We start from the raw sequence: 21,155 nt of genomic DNA, 5'->3' as shown, positions 1-21,155 counted from the left end.
TTTAATAATATTTAAATTTTTAAATCTACACTTTCACTCAGGAGACCACCGTTAATGTCCCGTGTGAAACCAAAAGTAAACACTGACTTTACGCTTGTTGCGTACTATTGTTTCACGTGGCCTAAGATTGTTTTACTTAACGTTGTTTTACATTAAATTTTTTTACATAATATTTTTTTACATAACGTTGTTTTACATAAAAAAAATTTACATAACGTTGTTTTACTTAATGTTGTTTTACTTAATGTTGTTTTACTTAACATTATTTTACGTAACGTTGTTTTCCGTAATGTTGTTTTCCATAACGTTGTTTTCCGTTACGTTGTTTTCCGTTACATTGTTTTCCGTAACGTTGTTTTCCGTAATGTTGTTTTCCATAACGTTGTTTTCCGTTACGTTGTTTTCCGTTACATTGTTTTCCGTAACGTTGTTTTCCGTAACGTTGTTTTCCGTAACGTTGTTTTCCGTATCGTTGTTTCCCGCATCGTTGTTTCCCGTAGCCTAGCATTGTTTTCCGTAACGTTGTTTTCCGTTGTTTTCCGTTGTTTTCCGTAATGTTATTTTCCGTATCATTGTTTTCCGTATCGTTGTTTTCCGTATCGTTGTTTTATGTTTCGCTGTTACGCTTGTTACGTAACGTTAAGTAAGAAAGTCCGCTTATTTTATACTTAACATTGTTTGCCGTAACGTTGTTTTCCATATCGTTGTTTTCCATATCGTTCTTTTATGTATCGCTATTACGCTTGTTACGTAATGTTAAGTAAGAAAGTCCGCTAAGGGCGGCTTTTAACTTCACCAAGTAGTTTTGTTGCCGAAACCTAACCAATCGTTTGACGACATTAACCACGTATCATTGCACATTTTTGCAAGCGAGATATGAGGCTGATATGAAACCAAGTCAACGTATCCTGTGGTTTGCAGAAATGCACAATACCAAAAAAAAATTCTGGTGACTGGTTTGGTATAATAGTTCATAAATTGCGTTCTATTCTAACAAATCTATAACTCTTAGAATATGCAAATATGTTTAATGTCTAATATCTTTCTATTATATTTCTCTTGTGTTGTTCTTTCATATAACTAAGACTATAGAAGTGTGAAAAATAGGCTACGTCAAATTATTCCAAGATACATACATGAGGGGATCCCCGGTATATACAGTATATCTTGTTAGTCCTTGACTGAAAAAGGATTGAGAACCTCTGCTCTACAAGATCACAGAAGTGTGCACAGTGATCATTTGAAATAAGAGACACATTTATACAAATGATTGTGTTTATTTTGCTTCATATATTGATCTATTTTTTTTTTTCTTTCAATTGAAACAACATGACTTGTCAATGGTAATGGTTATACTGTGGTACAAGACAAAAGAAAAACAAATATACAATATAAGACCATGAAAATACACATTATTGTAGACAACAGAGGGGGAAAAAAGGCTTAATAAAAGACAATAAAACTAAACTGGAGCATGGTAGGTAGAAAAAATACAAAAGGTACATGCCAGGGGGAGGGAAACAAGATGTCTGTGTTCCAACTGAAATCCCCCATTTCCTATCATCACACACAACCATTAAACACCCGCTGACGCTAGGAATCATCTCCAGAGAATACACAATTAATCAATACATCGATCAATAAACCAAACTACTGCAGAATTCCTATCCTAGGAGGCTGGGGTGAGACCAGGAAGGTGATGGCATTGAGGGCAGGGTGAGTCGTTTAAGGTACGGCAGTGAAGAAAGGTGCTTGAGGGAATGGAGATGTCACCTGGTAACTCGTCGCTCATACATCCGGGCTCAGCTACCACACGATGTTATACAGTAAATGAGCTAATCTCGCGTTAAACCGCAGAGTGAGTTCAACATGGGTTACCAGGCGAATGAAAAATCAACGTCCACCATCACCCACATTCATAGCGCTGGAGTAAAGTACTGCATCAGAGTGTATCTGTACCTGCCTGTCGTCTCTGTAGTCTCACAGGAGTATTAGTTACACACACACGCCAGGAGATACACCCTGTGGAGTTAAATTATTCACACGTGTTTTATAAGAATGGCAAATGTGAACAAGGTTCCGTGAAGTGAAAAACAAAAATTGTACTCTTATAATTAATGGATTTGTGGAAATACATTTACATTCCTATGCACAAAATCATATTGTTGTATCTCTCAAGTACAAAGCGGTATGCATTTAAGCATATGAGAATTTCCTCCCATACATTTCGAGGAATAATAGTGCAAAAACAATCAGCGTCACTGTGCGGGTTTGTATCTACAAAAAAAGATTGACAAAATTCAGAGAGGGACGTCCGGGTTTCCTTACTGACTTACTGAAATGGAGGAGAATAGGGATGCACCGATACTGGATCAGATATCGGGCCGATATTGATTCAAATAGCTGGATCGGATATCGATGACAATGGGGCAGATTTATTAAATTCAATTCTATGTATATATACTATATACCTTACATACTGGAATTTTGACTAATTTGTTGCATTTAAAAGGTTTACACTTGAATTGTAATCCTTGTTAAAATGGATGGATGGATCTGTTCTTGTTACACAAGTTTTTGCACTTTAGAGATACAACAATGTAAAAGTTTGGATTAAGAAATGCAAAATAGTTTAATAAAAAAACACAAAAGAATGTAATGAATTCCTGCACACTATCTGAGTAGGAAAATCCAACGTTTTGGTCATAGACTTTGGTCAGGACTTCAATGTCTGATGAAGATCTATGACAAAAAAAGTGACTTTTTTTTAAATAAATGGAGTGCTGGCACTGTGTGAGGACTCATTACTTTCTTCTGCATGAATACATTTTCCTTCCCAGCTGTGTACCAGGCGAGAACATCCCATTTGACATGCATAAAAATGTAGAAATGTGAATTTAGTTTAAATTTTTTTTCCACTATCTTCACATTTGTCATCTAACTAAACACATTTAAATAATCACTGCCAATTTTACTCCATATAATTCTCTTTTCCTCAAACTCATGCAATGAAGTAAGAATGACTTTCTTTGCCTAACATCTGATTGGTATGTCCACGCGTATGACAGCTCCTGAACTGAGAGACGAGACTCTGCCACGCTGTCCGTGCACATAAAGGCGATATAATGTGAAGCAATAAGTTTTCTTTTTTGAATCTATGATTATAAAAAAATAACAGCATCTTTCGTTTCCCGTGTCCTGAATTAAAAATCTAAGTTCTTGAGTATACATTCTTTGCATCATGCACCGCTAGTAAGCAGCCATGCACTGGGTGTACGATACAGTGTGGGCAGAAATGACATGACTGAGGTCCGTTTCTAGAGGTCTAAAGTGCGTCGTGTGCCATTCGTTTCATTTGGGAGCACCTGATGGCGGCGGAGGCTCGTCTCTCAGCTCCTGTCACCTGTCATCGGTAAACATTTCAAGGCGTGTTTGCGGACGGATGGGTGGATGAAAGTGATAGATGGATGGATGGATAGATGGAGGGAGGGAGAGAGGGACTGGGTGCGTCACATCCTGCCTGGATCCACTCCTCCTGTCTTCTGTACACATAGAGAGGCACTCTGAGGGTCATGGCTGTCTTTGGAAGTGCCTCTGTGAGTTACTGCCAGGCAGGAAATATCTGAGGAGCTTTCTCTGTATGGCATCTGAAGACAGCAGGCTGAATCAAACGGCTATTATTATGTGCACACTCCTGTGCTTTTCCTTTCAAAGACAAAGACTCCTTATTGTCTGCGTTGAGTCTCATGACGCTTCACTTTTTTCAGAAGCTGCAGGAGTGCGTCTCTATCAGCCTGCTGCCAAGTAAATCTCCCTTAATGTCTGTAAAGAGGTGAATTCAAGTTTCCCAGAGCTGCTGCTGTAGTTGCACGTTGTGTTACCGTGCAGAATTACCACAAAACCGATAAAGAAACCAAGAGCAAAGTGGTCATTTGAACCTGACTGATTATTTGGAATCCACTGAATAAAGTAACAGCTCTTGTGAATAATTTGGTGGCAATTTGCTGCCTTTGTGGTAAAATGACCTTTAAAGCCACTTTAAATCAAAATGCAAAAAAAAACACATTTCTGTGATTCAACTAGCACCTTTTCGATTTAGAAATACAGTTCATAAAATGTACACGTTATCCTGTCTGTCTGTGTGTGAGTGTGTGTTCCCCAGCACCTCACAGAAGCACTTATTGCTACAACGAATCAAGACTCCAAATGTTTTAGCGAGCGGACACTACTCCACGCCACTCTGACCTTTAAAAACACACCGCATCTAACGTCTTCGTCTCCGTCTACCTACTCTAAACACATCTCCTTCTCCAGATCATGTATGGGGAGCGAAGATTCAACAACGTATCTGCGATTCATATTGCAAGTAAATACATTTGAGGAGAAAAAAAAAACATATTTCAAACACACAAAAGGAATTCATGAGCAAAACAAAAAAACAAAAAAAGGTGTCTTCCTGAACTAGTGATTGAGTGAAATAGGACCAGCATTGTCTCTGGCATCATGCAGTGTCATCTATCTGACCCCAGAAAGCAGTTTTTCTCACACTGCATTATGTAACACACACACGCAGAGATGCTGCTGCCGTGTTCTCTTCACTAACATTATCTGTGCATCGTGATTAAAAAGCCATCGTACTGTGATCTGAAATGCTACCAATACTGCTGTCTGTGGATTCAGTTAATGCCCTCGAGCACAAGAGGAAGCAGAGATGCCATGATCAAGGCTGCCACTTGTGTTAAGTCCTCAAAACTAAGACAGAAACCAAGCAGCCCCGTTAAACACTGTCTGAGAGAGATGACAGCTTACCGGGTGACAAACCTGGACCGATCAAAAAGCAAAGGTCGTCATGGTTACTGCGGTACAGTCAGTTTCTGTGAGGTCTCCTCTGAAATCTCCTCACTGTGGCTTTCCATTGGCTGGCATCTTCTTCTTCTGTGTTTTTTTAAGTTGGACTGGCAGAGGTTGAACCAGTCGACCGTCACCGACAGACGGAACAGCGAGAAATAAAAATGTCAAGTGAAGAAAAGATGTGTAGTGGAGTCATTTGGGGAGATATAAAAAAAAATCCGCCATTGCTTCTTTCTCCCAATAGTCTTTTTTCTTCTCAGTTCAGAGATGCAATGTCGATGGAGTGGGATCGCTCCATGTGTGTGTGTGTGTGTGTGTGTGTGTGTGTGTGTGTGTGTGTGTGTGTGTGTGTGTGTGTCAGGTTTCTCACAGTGTATAGTATCAGAGAGGGTGAGACTGGGTGTCACAGTGGTGTATTGTCATATTGACCAGACTGGCAGTAACATGGTGTGAAAGTGAACGCGTGTTTATGGGAATGTGAGGGATCTGTGAGTCGTCTGAATGCAGACGAACTGAGAGAGGTGGCCTCCGCCACTCTCTCCTCTCCCCTCTCTTCTTCTCTTTTTCATTGTAGCTTGTACTCTCCGTTTTTTAAAAGATCATCGTTCTCTCCGCATTCGCTCCCGGTCTAGACAAAAGCCTCAGGCTTGCTGTCGTTGTTAATCTTGACGTAGATCTTGGGGTCTTCGTCGCGCTCGTCTCTGAGGCGCTGGAGGTAGCGGCTGTGGCACAGCAGGTAGAGGGGGAGGCAGAATCCCAGCATGCTCAGCACCAGCAGGCCCACGTTCACCTGAATGCAACATAAGGGTCAGACCAACGTCACGATACGGGCATTTGACTAAAAAAATCACAGCTCAAATAAAAGAAATTCCCACAGTACTCGCTCCTTTACTCATTTATGCTGATATCAACATGTTAGTGTCATCTCACCCATAAAGGGTCTCCCTCCAGGGGTCCAACCATGGCCATGAAGAGAGGCTGCTGGAGCAGGGCGAACAGAGCGCTGATCAGAGACTGCATGCCGGTCAGGCTGCCAAACTGAGAGGATGGGTACCTGCAAGGGACAAACAATGACTCAGAATTCAAACAAGTTTCATAACTAACCTAAGTATGTGGACACAATTTTAGTTTTTTCTTGGTTTGGACCAAAATCTTAAAGTTGCGATGAAATGAAAAATGCCTTTTAGATCACCTCCCTCGTCATATTGTGCACCTCTTTAGCAATATATGCACAAATAACACACAAAAAAATCTATTTCTTTGTATTTTTATATCAAAATCCAATCATCTTGTCTTCCTGTAAATCAAAATATGTGCTTACGTAAGCTAGTACTAACCAATTTCAACCAATAATATCATGACAGCCATCCATCAATCAATATGCAGTTTTTAGCAAAATGGGAGGTGTGTGTGGAGGCGTGCTATATTCTAAGAACGTCCTATTTTTAGCGTGACCCCAGAAGGTGGCGCCCTAGGCGACCGCCTATATGGCCTATGCTTTAAGCCGGCCTTGCAATTATGTTTTGAACATGTCGACACTTACACAGCGGCATAGAGGCCTCCGACTGCAGAGTGGATGAAGCCTCTGACAATAGTGTGCAGGATGAAGGACAGAATCTGAGGAGGAACAGAAAAGTGAAACAAAAAGATTAATTTTGCATTAAGTACCAGATCAGTTCACAGCTGGTCTGTCCTCTCACTGAGAAATGGCTTTCGTCTTTAATAAATGAGATTCAGGATGATTAAATAACACGCAATGACTATGTTGTCCAGCAGGTGTCACCGAAGCACTTAGTGATGTCAGGGGCTGCATTGCCATGTGAGCCTCTCCTGTTTGAACATTGTGTACACCTCTCAGTCTCCTCTTCTCTCTCTGCAGTGTTAGACTTGGAGGCTTCAGCAGCAGCACATGCTGAGAAATGTGCATCTCCCGAAAAGCTTCAAAGAAATAAGATAGTTCTTGCATCCTGTGTGTGTTTGTGTACCTGAAGTTGCAGGTTAGGGATGAGGCAGATGGCTCCAAAGCCGACCAGGAGCAGGTTAGTGAAGATGAAGGCTCTGGTGGCGTTGACGATCTTCTGAATCTGTTTGTCGGGGCGACGGGGCTGACCAGGCTCCCTATTAGAACACAACAGAATAAAATAGAGTCAGGCTTTTTTTATCGTATGCTTTTTCTTCTTATTTTATTCGGCGCGTATTTTATGTGTGCATCCCCACCTCTTGTCACTCTTGTCACTGTCGTCCTCGCAGTCTTTGAGCTTCCAGTCCATGACTTGGCCGATCACAGGAGAGGTGACCAGACACAGAAGCTGGAGCACGCCAAAGATGGACGTGTAAACGCTCACTGAGAGACACACACCACAGTACAGACAGAGTTATTGTTGTGTATTTTATGCTATATTTTTGAACATGAAATGAAAGGTATGAAGAGTTTAGAGGGCATAGAAACAAGGAAACACAAAGAGGACAGGCAGTTGAGGAGAATCATGGCAGAAGAGGGTAGGTGGTTAGATCATTGTAAGTGAAGCCTGAGGTCTCTTACCCACTTGCATCTTCTCCACTGCAACAGCAGCAAGAAGCCGGCATGATAGGAGAAAGAGCAAGAGAGAAAAACGGAAAAGGAAAGACAGAGCTGAGTTAACAACAAGCAACAAGGCGGTTTAGCTGAGAGGAAAGCAGCTGAGAGAGGATTGTTAGGTGTCAGACAGTCGAAAGACGAGACACAAATAGTCTCGAGAAGAGGTGCAACACGGTTGTCTGTGGTCAGATGTTAAAGATAAAAATGCATTCACAGAACACCACCTGTGTGTTCATATACAATTCAATCCACTATGTGCTGGCAACAACAGCGACACACACCTGTGCTGAGGTCTCCCTCCGTCAGGGACTCCAGGATGGTGTTCATGGCTCCCATGTAGAAGATGAGGCGCAGCTGGGTCACACACATGGTGATGAGGCTCAGCAAGAAGATGGTACTGAAGATACTCTTCATGAAGGACTGGGCTGCAGGGGAAATGAAAGAAGAGTCAGGGTTAGATCAGATCAGTTGTTGGCTAATACATCTGGCTTCTTATCAAATACCAGATATTGGCTATGTCAGTTTTGTTGACGGAGATTCTTCCCTGAACACAGCAACATGAAAACTTATAATTAAATGTTTTTTTAGGGCTGTCAATCGATTATTCGAATGATTGTTCATGATAAATCGCAATTAATTGCAAATTAATCACAATTTTTTTTATCTGTTCAAAATATTTGGATGGGAAAAAAATGGATTCAAAGAAAGGTGGGTTCTGGGTAAAGTTGATCATTAATCCAAGTTGTGAATATAAATGGAAATTGGACACAACTGCCCATATGTTGAAGCACTGGACAAACCTATTAAATTGTCTGTGCACAGATGGAGCAGATGGGTTTATTAACCAGAACAACAGGTACCCATCTAAATTAAGGGAATTGTTTGGTAACAGGTCATGCTTGCAAGGCATTATAATGTTTCCTAGGCCCTTTTACACACACGTTGCATTTTTAAACATTAACAACTTATCTGTGATCAAATTAGAATATAAAGGCCCTAACACACCAAACTGAGGGTCAGCCGTCAGCCAGTTTTGGGCCGTCGGTGAGCGTCTGTCGGCCTAGTTTTTGCGGTGTGTCCCGCACTGTTGGCTCTAATCTGCCCGTGTCGGAAGCTTTTCGGACAATTCACAAACACAGATATTTTCGCAACGACATGGCCATCTGGAATGAAGCTAAGTGGTGAGTGAGAGTGGTGTGAAAACGGTCGGCAAACACCGCTTTGTTTCATGAACGTATCATAACAACAGCTTGTATATCCACAGCACTCGGTCTTCCGGTTTCCCTTTCTGAATGACAAATACTATAATATTAGTTATTATAATTAGTTCTGAGGGGGGGGCCATGAATGTCTGTATCATTTCATGGCAATCAATCCAATAGTTCATCAAAACCACAAATATCAATTCATGGTGGCGGCAGGAAAAGTTGTTCAGTGTGGCGTGGTTTGATACTCCTGCATTGATCAAGGTACTAGTAGCCATAACGCCATGAAGAGAAGCCCAAAGACCATTAGGTCCAAGACTCAAAGGAAAACACCTGAAGAGGCTGAGATTCTATCTATCTTCCATGCTGGCTCAAAATGTAGTTTACATACCAAACTAGCACACTGTGGCCATGCTGAGTGTTTCAGTGCAGCTACTTGAGCTGTTACTAAAGATAGAATAAAAGAACGATATGTGTTCGAATTCAAATGCGGCCTTTCAGTTCTCAGGAGACCGGAGGAAAACAAACGATGCGTTATAAAGTAAATATTCTGCAACCTTCACAGCTGCCATCAAATTAGAGAGGAATGAGGCAGGTTGTAATTTGGGCCTCTTTAAAGCTCCTGACAAGACGGAACATGTCCAGCTGTTATGAAACCAATCATGGACGTCCTGACTGACCAAACACACACACACACAGCAACGGACACACACTCCGAACCGGATGACGTTTGGCCTTCAAACCACAACAATGCTTCTCTGGGGCTCCCTGCCAGCGCGCCACACACCTGCTGAGCGGCTTTTCTAGGAACAGGGTCCGAACCAATTCCACGGTCCATTTGCTACAAAAGAGACCCCTCTTCCCCCCACTGGGAGTCCCTGACCCCGGTGTAGAAGAGTCAGGAGGGCCTGAGGAGGCCTGGAGGTGTAGGGGTTACGGAGGTTAGCTTAGCGTGGATGTAGGGCGGAGGTTAAGGAGCATTTAAGGGGTGTTTGTGCCTGATTGTTGAGTACAGATGTAGGTCATGTGGACTTATCTGTGATATAGAAAAGCTCTCTTTCTACAGTTGGATTTCCTGTCTCTCTGGTTACTTTCATTGCCACCTTCCTACAGATTCCTAACATTACAGAACTTCTATGATCTACTTTGTTTCAGACTTACTCTCCTCCTTGGGCTTGCAATTCACCTCCAGGTCGACGGTGGACAGGCACAGCTTGTTGGCCTCCTGTGTGGCCAGGTCTCTGCCCGGCTGGTTCGGCTGCTTTATGGAGTTGCCGACGCTGAGGCGGCGTCCCACTGTGGTCACCTGCCGATAAAACTGCTTCCCTGTGATCTTGTGGTCAAAGCCCAGCCAGCTGAACTTGATCTTCACCCTGAAGGAACGATGGAAAGAGAAGAGAGGGTGAAAGTGTGATTGAGGGCACAAAATACAGAGCATGGAAAACTGTCAAATGAAAGGAGGAGGAGAGCAAGAAAGAAGTGAAAAAAAGTGAGCAGAGAAAGAGAGGAAAAGGAGGATCCAGGTGATTGAGAGCAAAGCCAGCTGATGATCTGGTTTTAGAGTATTTCCTGCCTTTAGGGCTCACTTGGCCTCTGCTGCATTACACTGGGATTTACTGCGCGTGAGTGTGTGAGCGTGCATGTCTATATGCAATCTGTGTGTAATGCAGTGATCTCTGTGCAGAACGCAGGCTGTCTGGGCTCAGCCGGAATCCCTTTACAGCAGGTATAACCTGAGGTCAGGTAGTAGCATTACGATGGCTGCCTAATAATGATAGCTGGAGGCTACAGAAATGTTTATATGACTTTGTGTGTGCGAGAGCGACTGCGCCTATCCGTCTTACGTGTAGTCCATGTCCTCTGGGCCGGGGAAGGGCTCCAGCGGCCAGTTGACGAAGCAGTTTAAGAAGACGAGGCAGGCGCACGCGGCCCAAACCAGCAGGATGATGATGAAGGTGGCACCCAGATCATAGATCACCTAGAGGCGGACAGACAGTACCCAAACAGACACATCATAATGGCGAATCAATAACCCATTCTGTGCTGGCAGTGTCATTCTTTATGTGAATCCTTACAGGATGGATGAAGACAAATGAATGAATATTTTGGGGTATATCCAGAATCCATGAATCAAATGTTACCTTGATGCCGGGGAAAGTCACAGCGGAGGAGGCGTAGGATCCAATCATCAGGGCAATGAAGGTCGACCTCAGGTCTCCAAACATGTTGGGGAGCTATGGAGAGAACAGAAAGAACAGGTTAGGAAGTTCATATATGTACATACAAACATAAGTTCATACAAGTACACATATACATAAGAGATTCATTTAAAACTCGTTATAACATCTGAATATTATTTAAACCCCTGTGAAACACGATTAGCCTGGGGCTTCAAGGAGAAAAGTCAATTACCCACTTGCTAAAACAACATGCAAAAGCACAGACTGGTCTTGAATTTCCCTGTGGAAGTAGAGGACAAATCTTTCTCAAGTGTTCACTTCAGTGCTTTGGTGATGGAACTAGGAGGTCTTTTTCTTTGACACCCCACAAAATAAGCGGCACGGGCACAGACAGTACTACAGAGTCTGATTGCTGACTTTGAGAAGAGTTCTTCTCTGTGCGAATTTGTTTAGACCAGTGGGCAACCTCCGCGTCTGAAAAGTGAAGCCAACGCTGAAGTGCCTTAAACTTGCGTTCTTTCTAACAGCCAGCAGGGGGCGACTCCTCTGGTTGCAAAAAGAAGTCTGATTGTATAGAAGTCTATGAGAAAATGAGCCTACTTCTCACTTGATTTATTACCTCAGTAAACATTGTAAACATGATTTTATGGTCTCAATTGCTAGTTTCAAGTCTTCTTCAATACAGCATGATGTTCATTTTGTAAATTATGGTCCCATTTAGAGTCCAATGAACGATAAAGCAGGGGATGCTTTAGGGCGGGGCTATGTTGTGATTGACAGGTCGCTACCACGGCGTTGTCCGGTCTGGGTGTTGTCTGCGTTTTCGACGTAGAACTTTAACCCTTTCACAGTGTGTTAATTGTAACATTTTGGTTGCCTGGAAATGTCTTATTCAGCATTCGGCTGTACTTAATTCCACTCTCTTGTGTTGCTTCTGGTTGCAAAACACCAAGATGACGACGGCCAAAATGCTGAGCTCGAGACTTAAAAACGGAAGTTCACAAACTGATGGGCGATGTCATGGTTACTACGTCCACTTCTTGTGCAGGTTGCGACCGGGTGGACAAGTCTAGACAAGTCCGCGCAGTCACAGCAAATTGGCCACTACTCTTGGTGGTAGTGTAGGAATCTACTGTATAGGCTATGTGGGGAACGCACCCTCAAATCTGACAATATAACGCTGTTAGCTTGCACATTGATATTTGTTGACATATTTCCTTTTCCCACAACCCACATGATCTCTGACTGTTAAAAATTTTGCAAATTGCACACATCCAGGCAAATACTTCACCTCGGTGCTCTACAAAATTGACTATTGATAGACTTGTCTGCACAAAGTACACCATGTACTGTATGCAGCAGGGTGTTGCTTGTTTTTGTAGCAGCATTTGAAGTGGAGCAGAGACAGAAAAAGCCAGAGAGAGTCTTGCACAATGACGCTCAACCCTCAACTTGAGACAAGAGAGGCACATGTTGTTCTTAACTCAGCAACTTCAAAGCGTAAACAGCCTTCTTCAAGAGGCAAGAAAAGAGAAAGAGCAAGACATGGCAACAGAGAGCGTGAGAGCAACGTGTGGCTGAGATATTTATTGCCTGTATCAGTTTGCTGTTTCATCTGTGCCATCTGGAGAACATATAGTTTTATCATGGAGGAGAGGAGCTCAAACTGATGTGGGAGGGAGTTAAAAATTGGGTTGTAACATTATTATGGGTCGTAAATAGCCAAGCATTCCCCTCCCATTGTCCTCATCTGTCCGTCCACGCGTCCATCCGGCCGCTGTTCTCACCACAGGGGTGCAGCTTGTTAAGCAGCTGCTTGAACCCTTTCACCCCACACGGACGTCACTCCCCAGATTAATTGGACCAAAGGTGAGCTACGAAAATCACTACATCCCTGCCATGACATCCAAAACAACAAGGGCTCCATTCCTGTTTCTCTGTAGCAGCGCTCAACTGGAAGGATCCAGTTGTGACACTTTACGGGAGGAGACTAACTGACTGACTACATCAGGAGTAAAATGGGTCAGATGGAGGAGAGGAGGGGGAAGCACAAATCACACAGCAGCTCAGCTTGTGTCTAGCTCAGCAGACTTGTTGCGGTCATGACGCATCAAGGCCTTGATAGACGCAGAGTCAACAGGTTCAGATTTCCCCAACTGCCGCTCTATCACTTACTCATCCTCTAGCCTGGGTCATTTTTCATTTTTCAGTCTTTTGCAAGAGCTCTATCAATAGCGGAAATCTTGAAAAGAATTTGGTATGCTGTGGAGTAAGGGACTGTATGAAAATTATTATTATTATCAGCCTTCCTTTGTAATATAGTTAATAGTTACATTAACAATCAATAAATAAAACTTTCACTTGTGCCATGAATCATAAAGGCACACTTTGCAATATGAAGAGGACAGCAGTTCTCTCTGAAACAGGGTTTTATTAAGTTGTACATTATAAGTTAGGGATAGAGATTGGGATAGATGATAAAACAAGTATTGTGAATTTAACATTTTGTGGTCAATTTATGCGGTCATCTGTCCAATAAAGGCAAAAATGCCAAAAAGACTAGTCTTTTAAAATTAAAAAGTTCTATTATTTTAATATGTTGTGATGTGTTCTTTTCTAAGTCAAGAGGGGGGTTCAAAGAAAACATTAATAACCTTGGCCTTGCTTTTTTTTACATAAAAAAGTACATATTCGGCTCCACTCACCACCTCAATCATTTTCATACAGTCCTTAAGTCACCGGTTCAAATAAGCAAGTTCTCATTTAGATTCCAGTTAGCTATTCAGTGCAGATACAAAGGAATAATAATAATAATACTGTGGATGAGTCAGTCCTTCACCTCTCTGTCATTCACCTCCTTGGTGTCTCTCCCACTAGGATAGTACAACCAGGCTTGTTTATTCACTCTAGGAACAGGTTCATTTGGGAGCAGCACTGTTGCCACTGACGATAACTTCTGCAAGCCCACGGGTGACGGGGAGAAAACAAAATCACGTGAGGGAACGGTGCAGTGCCAGAGCGAAAAACCTCAAACCATCTGTGTGTGCAGCAGCATGTCCAAACCGGAGTCAAAACCACATCTAGTCCTTGTGATGCTGAGCGTTGGCCTGAAAGCCATTACGTCACACCTGGAGTTTCTCTGGGTTACTAGGTCTGACTCACAGTCAGCTGCAACCACTGCATCCCAAAAAACATGTCACAAACCGGTTTGGTCTACTCATCATGAAAGAAGAAGTGGATTAATGGGCTCAGCAGCGTGAGGATAACGTTAGGGTGAGTGTGTTGAAGGGAGGAGTAGCTGTCAAGCTTGGCGAGGAGCAGATAACAGTGTTATTGTAGCTGGAGTCAATAACACATCAGTCAAGCGGACAGGTGAGTTTGTGACTGTTAAACACCAGAGGACAAATAATCTGCTGTGGCTTCAGGCGCTAACAGACACACAACAAGCAACTGTAACTGTACACAGTCACAAGATAACAGACATGATGAATGTTACTGCCATGATATGTTATAAACAGATTTGACCCTATAGATGAGCTTTTTGACCTAGGAAAACCCACTAGCTTTATATAATAAAGATATATATATTCTGCCATGATCTGGGTAGGAATCATTCTCTAAAAGTAGCTAAATTCTACAAATGTATTGTTGTCAGTTAAAAAAGAGTCGACAGCCAGCATGGCAGACTCCGTAAGCCCCTGCAGTGTTTAGGCAACATCATGGTTTGGGTTAAAATAACTACGGAAGTGGCTTTACTTAAGTAGAGAAATTATGTGATAGATAAGTCAACATTTAGCTTAAAATAACTACGGAAGTGGCGTTACTTAAGTATGGAAATTACCTGATAAATAAGTCAACATTTAGGTTAAAATAATTATGGAAGTGTCGACACTTAAGTACGGAAGTTACGTGACAAATAAGTCAACGTTGATTTCTTGTTTCACGCGGGACACAAACATGGTCTCCTGGGGAAAAAGTCTGTTATTTTTAGACCCACCCGTCCACCCTGACCACCTCCTGACTTTATTGCTCTATTCTACATGGCCTGTCCTGGCTCACGATTACGTGGATTACATATGAATTGTATACGTGGAATATATACAAATTATAGTGCATTACTGTTCGTAGGTACAGCTACGAACTGTGTATGAGAACAGCCTGAACAAAGCACTGCTGAAGTTGATGGGAATGTCGTTTTTTAGGTATTTGTTCATAAACCAAATTATTTGACTTGATGGTGGCACAAGATGAAAAGTTAAGGGATCACCAAAGTGATTAAAATTCCTCCTAAGGTGAACAGTGTGTGTAGCTGACCAACATTGCCATTCCTAAATCCACACTTCTGGCTAGTTAGCTAGTGATTTTCTAATCATCAAAGGAATGTATCGGCCGTGTTTCTCAGTCGTCAAGGTACGGTATGTGATTACGTAGTTGCTAATCAGAGGCATTCCCAGTGTTTGTTCTGGAGATTTCACCTCATTCCCTCACCTACCCTTTTCTACCTCATTAAACACCACAGGCTTTACTAATCTCCTAACTACTTCTACTAGTCTCCTAATCTCAGTTACATCATGAATATAAGAGTCAGCAGGGGAGCGACTGAGAGCAGTCCTGTGTCTTTAAAATAATAACACCCACCATATATCTTGTTATTGCTCCTTCCCTGAATAGCTCTTTTGTTAGCTCTGTGGTCGGAGTGTATCCATGCAGAGAGTGGCAGGGTACACACACAGATGGGCTCAGTGTTTAGACAGCCACTAAAGGTCTATTTCAGCTTCAGGGCAGTCAGCTGGAGATAAGAGCTCAGGGTTCGGTGGGTGGCACGGTTCGGTTAGAGGCAGGTGGAGAGTTTATTTTAGGGGGATGCAGGCGTTCATCAATAAGTGGATCTGTGCATGCCGGGGTTTTGTTTGAACAGTATCCAGGTAACTCAGTATTTAATACAAGCACCGCTGTTTGTCATGACTCTGCATGACATTTTGTTTAGGAAAATGCACTTGCTGGCCAAACTTGAACTGAACAAAACAAAAAAAATGGGTTAAAGACTTCCCTTTTGGCTAATCTTGAGACATTTACACCCAACAGCTCTTGAGCCACTGCCAAAATGTCCTGGAGCAATGTAAATGCTTTTAAATGTCCCTGGATTGCCAATATAACAGCAGCTTCTGAACGGGCTGCACAGAGGTCAGCAAAGAAGTGATCGAAGGAGACTGAACTCACTTAACCCAACCTGCTAAATAGCAATTGTGCATGTTAGCATGCTCACAACATTAGCATTTAGTACAAGTTTGGCATCATTGGGCAAACATTCCATAATAACCTTTCAGCATATTGTAATTCAAGTGTTCTGAGAGAAAACTAGACTTCTGCACCTCCTCATGGCTCTGATTTCAGGCTTTAAAACATCTAGCCCGTGACGGGAGACTTTGACCAATCACAGGCCACTTCAGAGAGAGAGAGAGTGTTCCTATTGGCTGTTCATTCAACGGAGGCAGCTGTCAATCACTAACGAACTCCGATCAACCGGTCAAACTAGGCAGCGCTGATCAAATATGAATCAATATTCTGTTACTGTAATGCTGTTCGTGAGTGATTGACAGCTGCTCAGAGACGGCAAGGCTCCAGATCAGCTCTGACTGCTTGTTTTCCTCCGGTCTGTGAAATCCTTTAGATGCCATTAGGAGCGACGGAGGACACAGGAGGACACCGTAGGACACCGGAGGACACAGAGGCACATGATTTCTTTCAGATTACCTGTCTCATGCACTACTGTCAGGATATAGCGACCGTTTTATAAAAATAACTTTTTTTAATCATATTTGCTCCAATCTGCCTACTGCAGCTTTAATACTGTGCAACATGTTTCTAGGTTTAATTAAGGTAAGGGCCTTATGAAACCTGTTCAGCTATGATTGGATCTTGTTTCGGTCAGAGTGCTGAATGTTATCAGTGCACACTGTACACCATGTGACCCACTAACATATAATCAGTATATTTACTTGTTGATGATATTTGAGCAGAGCTTCAGGTCAGACTGTTCTGATCTTTTCCACAGTCTAGTTCTGTCTCGTTTCAACCCTTATCTCTTCATTGGGCACATGTTTTGAATGTAATAATATGTAAATGTAAAATGTAAATGTATTCTACGGGGTGTGAGAGATACTGTCTGGAATCATATAAGGGCGCTAAACCTCTCATGTTGGACTTGGTGAATGAACTTAATTCTAACTTCTCGCTGAAAAGTTTAGATACTTGCTTAGTTCAAAGTTTCCCCTGTGACTGCAAACCTTTTTAGCCATAGTGCACGTATTTTGTAAGTCTGGATAAGAGCATGTGCTGAGTGTTGAAAATGGAAATGGAAAGGGCAGCGTGAGGTGACAAAGAGGGTTAGGGAGTGAGAAAACTTGCTGAGCCTAGAGGCAGACGGGTGGAGAAAGAGGAAACTGGACGGGGCAGTTTGGGAGGAAAGAACAGAGAAACGAAAGGAGGAAGAGGGTTTTGCTGCAGCAAGTGGAAACTTCGGCTGCCTGCTGGCGGACCATTGAGAACCAGCTCTGACCGGTCCTGTCCTGCACACAGGATGGAACTCGCTCCATCCATCATAAAGAGCAGCCGAGCAGGCCGTAAGATTAGCAAACACCAGCTGACGAACACCAGGCTGCATACCTCCATCGACCTGACGTCATCTTTTTAGGAGTCCAATAAATCTCAAGGCTGAGCTTTGATATATATTTGGACTGAAACCAATTCGACTTCAATGCAAAACATTTGAGCGTTATCACCAGAAACAAGTTTTTGGAAGGCAGGAGAGACTCCTGAGAGAGACCCCTCTGTGTCTGGAAGGGATTTACATTCACTCTAGCTGCACAGAAAACCCTAAAACCTGGATCCAGCAACCAGCTGGAACAGACATTCACACCACTACACAAAACCACATCCACATGCGCCTGACATCAGCAACTGCCGCTGTCTGGCTATAGCTCGGATCTCAAATGACTTGACCTTTGGCATTCAATCATCATTTTTTTTTTTCCCTCAAATCTCCCCCTCCCTTCATTTCATGTGGTCAAATGCTAACAGAGCATGTACTGTACTTCCTCCATCTCAGCAGGGTAAAAAAAAATAGTTCACATGCAGATCTCACTGCCTTTTTGCTCTCACCCTTTCACCAAGTATGAAATACTGCATGTGTGCGCTTCATGAATTTTCCACCTTATAAGAAATCACTCAGTCGCTGGTGGAGAAAATGTTCAGGACATTTAGAAAAACACATCTATGGCCATTTTGTTGACAGTTTTTCACGCAGACAGGGAATCAGTCAGACCATCAGTGAGGCTTTTAAGAGCGTCCCCAGATGGACCGGTGACACAGAAAAAAAAGGGGGGATTGGGAACAGAGGAAATGCACGTTGCAGATAGAAAGTAGATTATGGCAGCGAGCAGAGCATCAGACAGGGAGACCAAGCCCAGGAAGCAGAGGGGGCTCCAACACGTGCCACGGACGGGAGGAAGGACAAGGGGAGGAGCTTCATGTCTGCTTGTGGGTGTGTCTGGATATATGTTTACATGTGTATGTAGAGGCGGGCCTGTTAGTAAGAAGGAGGAGAGATTCTCAGAAACATGAAGCTGTGTACAAGCACAGAATGGGAGGAATGAAGAGCAGAGAGGCAATCAAGCACCCCATCCTCCTCCTCCTCCTCCTCAGCCTCATTTGCTGTTTTATCATCATGTCACCGAGTGCTGAGTGTGCATCCGCTGGAGAACACGAGGAAGTGACGCAACGATTGATAAAGAGAAGAAATAACAGAGAAAGAGGGCGAGGAGCCAAACAGCACACTTTGAGCTCATTAAGAAAGGAGCAGAGACAAAGAACGATAAGGATGAAAGATGAGGATGAAAGAAATATTCTAGTCCCAAAGGACTAGAACGCACAGTCACTAAGTGAATTGGGTGGGTCACCGTGACCTGAGGAGTTTCAATAACTCATGATGCTGCGTCAGAGCGTTTTACCCCCTGATACATAAAGATTACAGGTTTCTGAAAATAGCTGTTTTCCTCGACCCAGAAGATTCAGGAAAGGGCAGGGAGAAGGAAGAGCCCGAGCAAAGCATCCTCACAACCTCGCTTACTACTTACTCTGTCTCGATCTCTTTCTCTCTCATACATACACACACCAAAACGCGCACACCGAGGCAGTAGGGCTGCGCATTGGCAAAAATCTGGCGATACGATACGTATCACGATACAGGCGTTACGATTCAATATATTGCGATACTGTAAGCAAGGTGATATATTGCGATTTATGAAATATAATTTTAGGAAAACAGTCAGTATAAAGAACACATCACCATATGCATAAAATCTGAGTAAAAAAAACTTTACTTTTCTTCTGCAGTCAGAACAGTGGGATCTGTATTTGTATTTTTCAGTCCCTGTAACATCCAACATCATAGAACTACTTTGAGAGGGCAAATACACTGAGAGGTAGCTTCTCTTTGTAAATTAAATAAAGTATTGACTGAGTTAATCTTTGCATGTGAACTCTTAATTAAAAATCGATAGTGTTTTTGAGAACCAATACAGTATCACAAAACGTAATATTGCGACATTCGATATTTTCTTACACCCCTACGAGGCACGTAGTATAAAGCAGGGGTTCTCAAACTTTATTGGGCCAGGGACCCCTTACAGGGGAGAGCATTTTCCATGGACCACTCATAATCGTAACACCGATCAAGCATAATGCTTACCACCATTTGTACTCTTAGATGCCATTGGAACTATTTGTATTTGAAAACTTTACAACCTAAATACTTCCGACCTGTATCATAGTGATAAACAGAAACACATTTCAATTCGAACCATGTTAAGATAAGATGCGATAATCCTTTCATTAGTCCCACAGCGGGGAAATTTGCCATGTTATTTAATGTTACTACCATTTATTTAACTTTAAAAAGAGGGTGATTTTACTCAAATTGCATTTGGACTCATAGTCCAACTTAAAAATTATGAACTCATCACTGTGTATCACAATCATATCAGAGTTTCTATTGGTCCGAAGCTAACGTGGGTGGGAGTAATGGACATCCAATATGCTTGTTGTATTGGTGCAAATGATCCCATCTGTAGATATGTACTTTTTAATGATACAGCCCAATTTTATTAGTTATAGCAAATTATTTCGCGGACCCCTGAGAGATTGCCACGGACCCCACTTTGAGAATCACTGGTATAAACTAAACATTTGTCGAGGCCTGCAGGGAGCTGTAACTCAGCCCGCTGAAGGTCCGAGTCGCTCAACAGCTAACACAACACCAGCAGTGCTGACACACAGTAACATACAGTACTCTGCACACAAGACTGTTTTGGCAGTTGTGTGTACACGTCCAGTCTTGCTGAGGGAGGGCAGCTGAAACTGGAGAAGACAAAAACAACCAGACTAAAGACTGGGCGGTCGGGTGGAGATTGGGGGGGGGGCACAGTAGGATGAAACCAGCTGAGCAACTTCTGTGTGTGTGTGTGTGTGTGTGTCAGTCAGGGTCCCAGTGGGCAGCCTGAATAGGAAACAGCACAGCATGGGTGGGGAGTCGCACGCAGACACGCACGCACACACCCGGTTGCTGCTTCCTGTTTGTCTCCTCTGTGACAGACTGTCCCTGCTCTGCTTTGTGATAAAGCAACAGACTGTTGAGGCCGCAAGCAACAAAGAAATATCTACCGTAACAAAGTAACACATAATATTCAACAATCCACGGCTGATGTTAATGGTTATGATACAGTTTGTTGACATGTTTATCATCTCAGAATTTTTTTTTTTGACACCTTCAGTGCTTCAACTCTATTGTGCTGTTAGTACAACGACACATCTGTAGACTTGTCCTGTAAACAACACACACTATATAGATCCGTGTGTCCTTGTGTGGATGAATTAGTAATGAGCAGAGGTCTTTTTTTGGCTCCCAGCCAGAGCGGCAGAGAAGGAGTGAATAATAAATGACTAATGCAGACTAGCTCTCTCCCCGTGTCTCTCTCTCTCACGTGGCCTCTCCTGTGATGCAGCACTTTCTCTGACTGATGAGCTCATCCCGATCACTGGCTTTCACTCATCCGCTCCATCCCTCCCTCTCCTCCCGTCTGCACATCAGTGTTCATCCCTTTCTCCCAGCGGTCTCTTGTCAACTGCTCAGCCATCTTTTCCAATGTTCCCTCTCTCTGTCTGTCTTTCTGCCCGTCTCTGTCTCTAGCCACTCTTGGTTTGTCCTCTCTTCATCAGTGTCTGATGCTATCACTTCACAGCGCTCTAATCCACTCTCCTGCCTCTCTGTCTTCTCTGTCTCCT

At 42.9% G+C, this 21,155-nt stretch overlaps 1 protein-coding gene across 2 annotated transcripts in view; it reads right to left on the bottom strand.

The window, feature by feature from the left end:
- Positions 1-1,257: 1,257 nt before the first annotated feature.
- Positions 1,258-21,155, bottom strand: part of LOC141770568 (large neutral amino acids transporter small subunit 4-like) — a 34,620-nt gene continuing 14,722 nt past the window's right edge. Inside the window, exons 6-15 of one of the 2 annotated variants that reach the window (XM_074640235.1) lie at positions 10,776-10,868; positions 10,479-10,612; positions 9,796-10,007; positions 7,711-7,854; positions 7,394-7,411; positions 7,069-7,195; positions 6,837-6,969; positions 6,395-6,468; positions 5,782-5,905; positions 1,258-5,641 (exon numbers count right to left, since the gene is read on the bottom strand). In XM_074640235.1, coding sequence (XP_074496336.1) covers positions 5,480-5,641; positions 5,782-5,905; positions 6,395-6,468; positions 6,837-6,969; positions 7,069-7,195; positions 7,394-7,411; positions 7,711-7,854; positions 9,796-10,007; positions 10,479-10,612; positions 10,776-10,868 — 1,221 coding nt within the window. In that variant the 3' untranslated portion in view covers positions 1,258-5,479. The remainder of the gene's footprint in view (positions 5,642-5,781; positions 5,906-6,394; positions 6,469-6,836; positions 6,970-7,068; positions 7,196-7,393; positions 7,412-7,710; positions 7,855-9,795; positions 10,008-10,478; positions 10,613-10,775; positions 10,869-21,155) is intronic. The other variant, XM_074640236.1, reaches the window with a different exon arrangement.

Source organism: Sebastes fasciatus, chromosome 7 (genome assembly GCF_043250625.1).
Source record: "Sebastes fasciatus isolate fSebFas1 chromosome 7, fSebFas1.pri, whole genome shotgun sequence".
Lineage (NCBI taxonomy): Eukaryota > Metazoa > Chordata > Actinopteri > Perciformes > Sebastidae > Sebastes > Sebastes fasciatus.
Note: the sequence above shows the minus strand (reverse complement) of the source record. Positions and strands in the feature narration are given on the sequence as shown.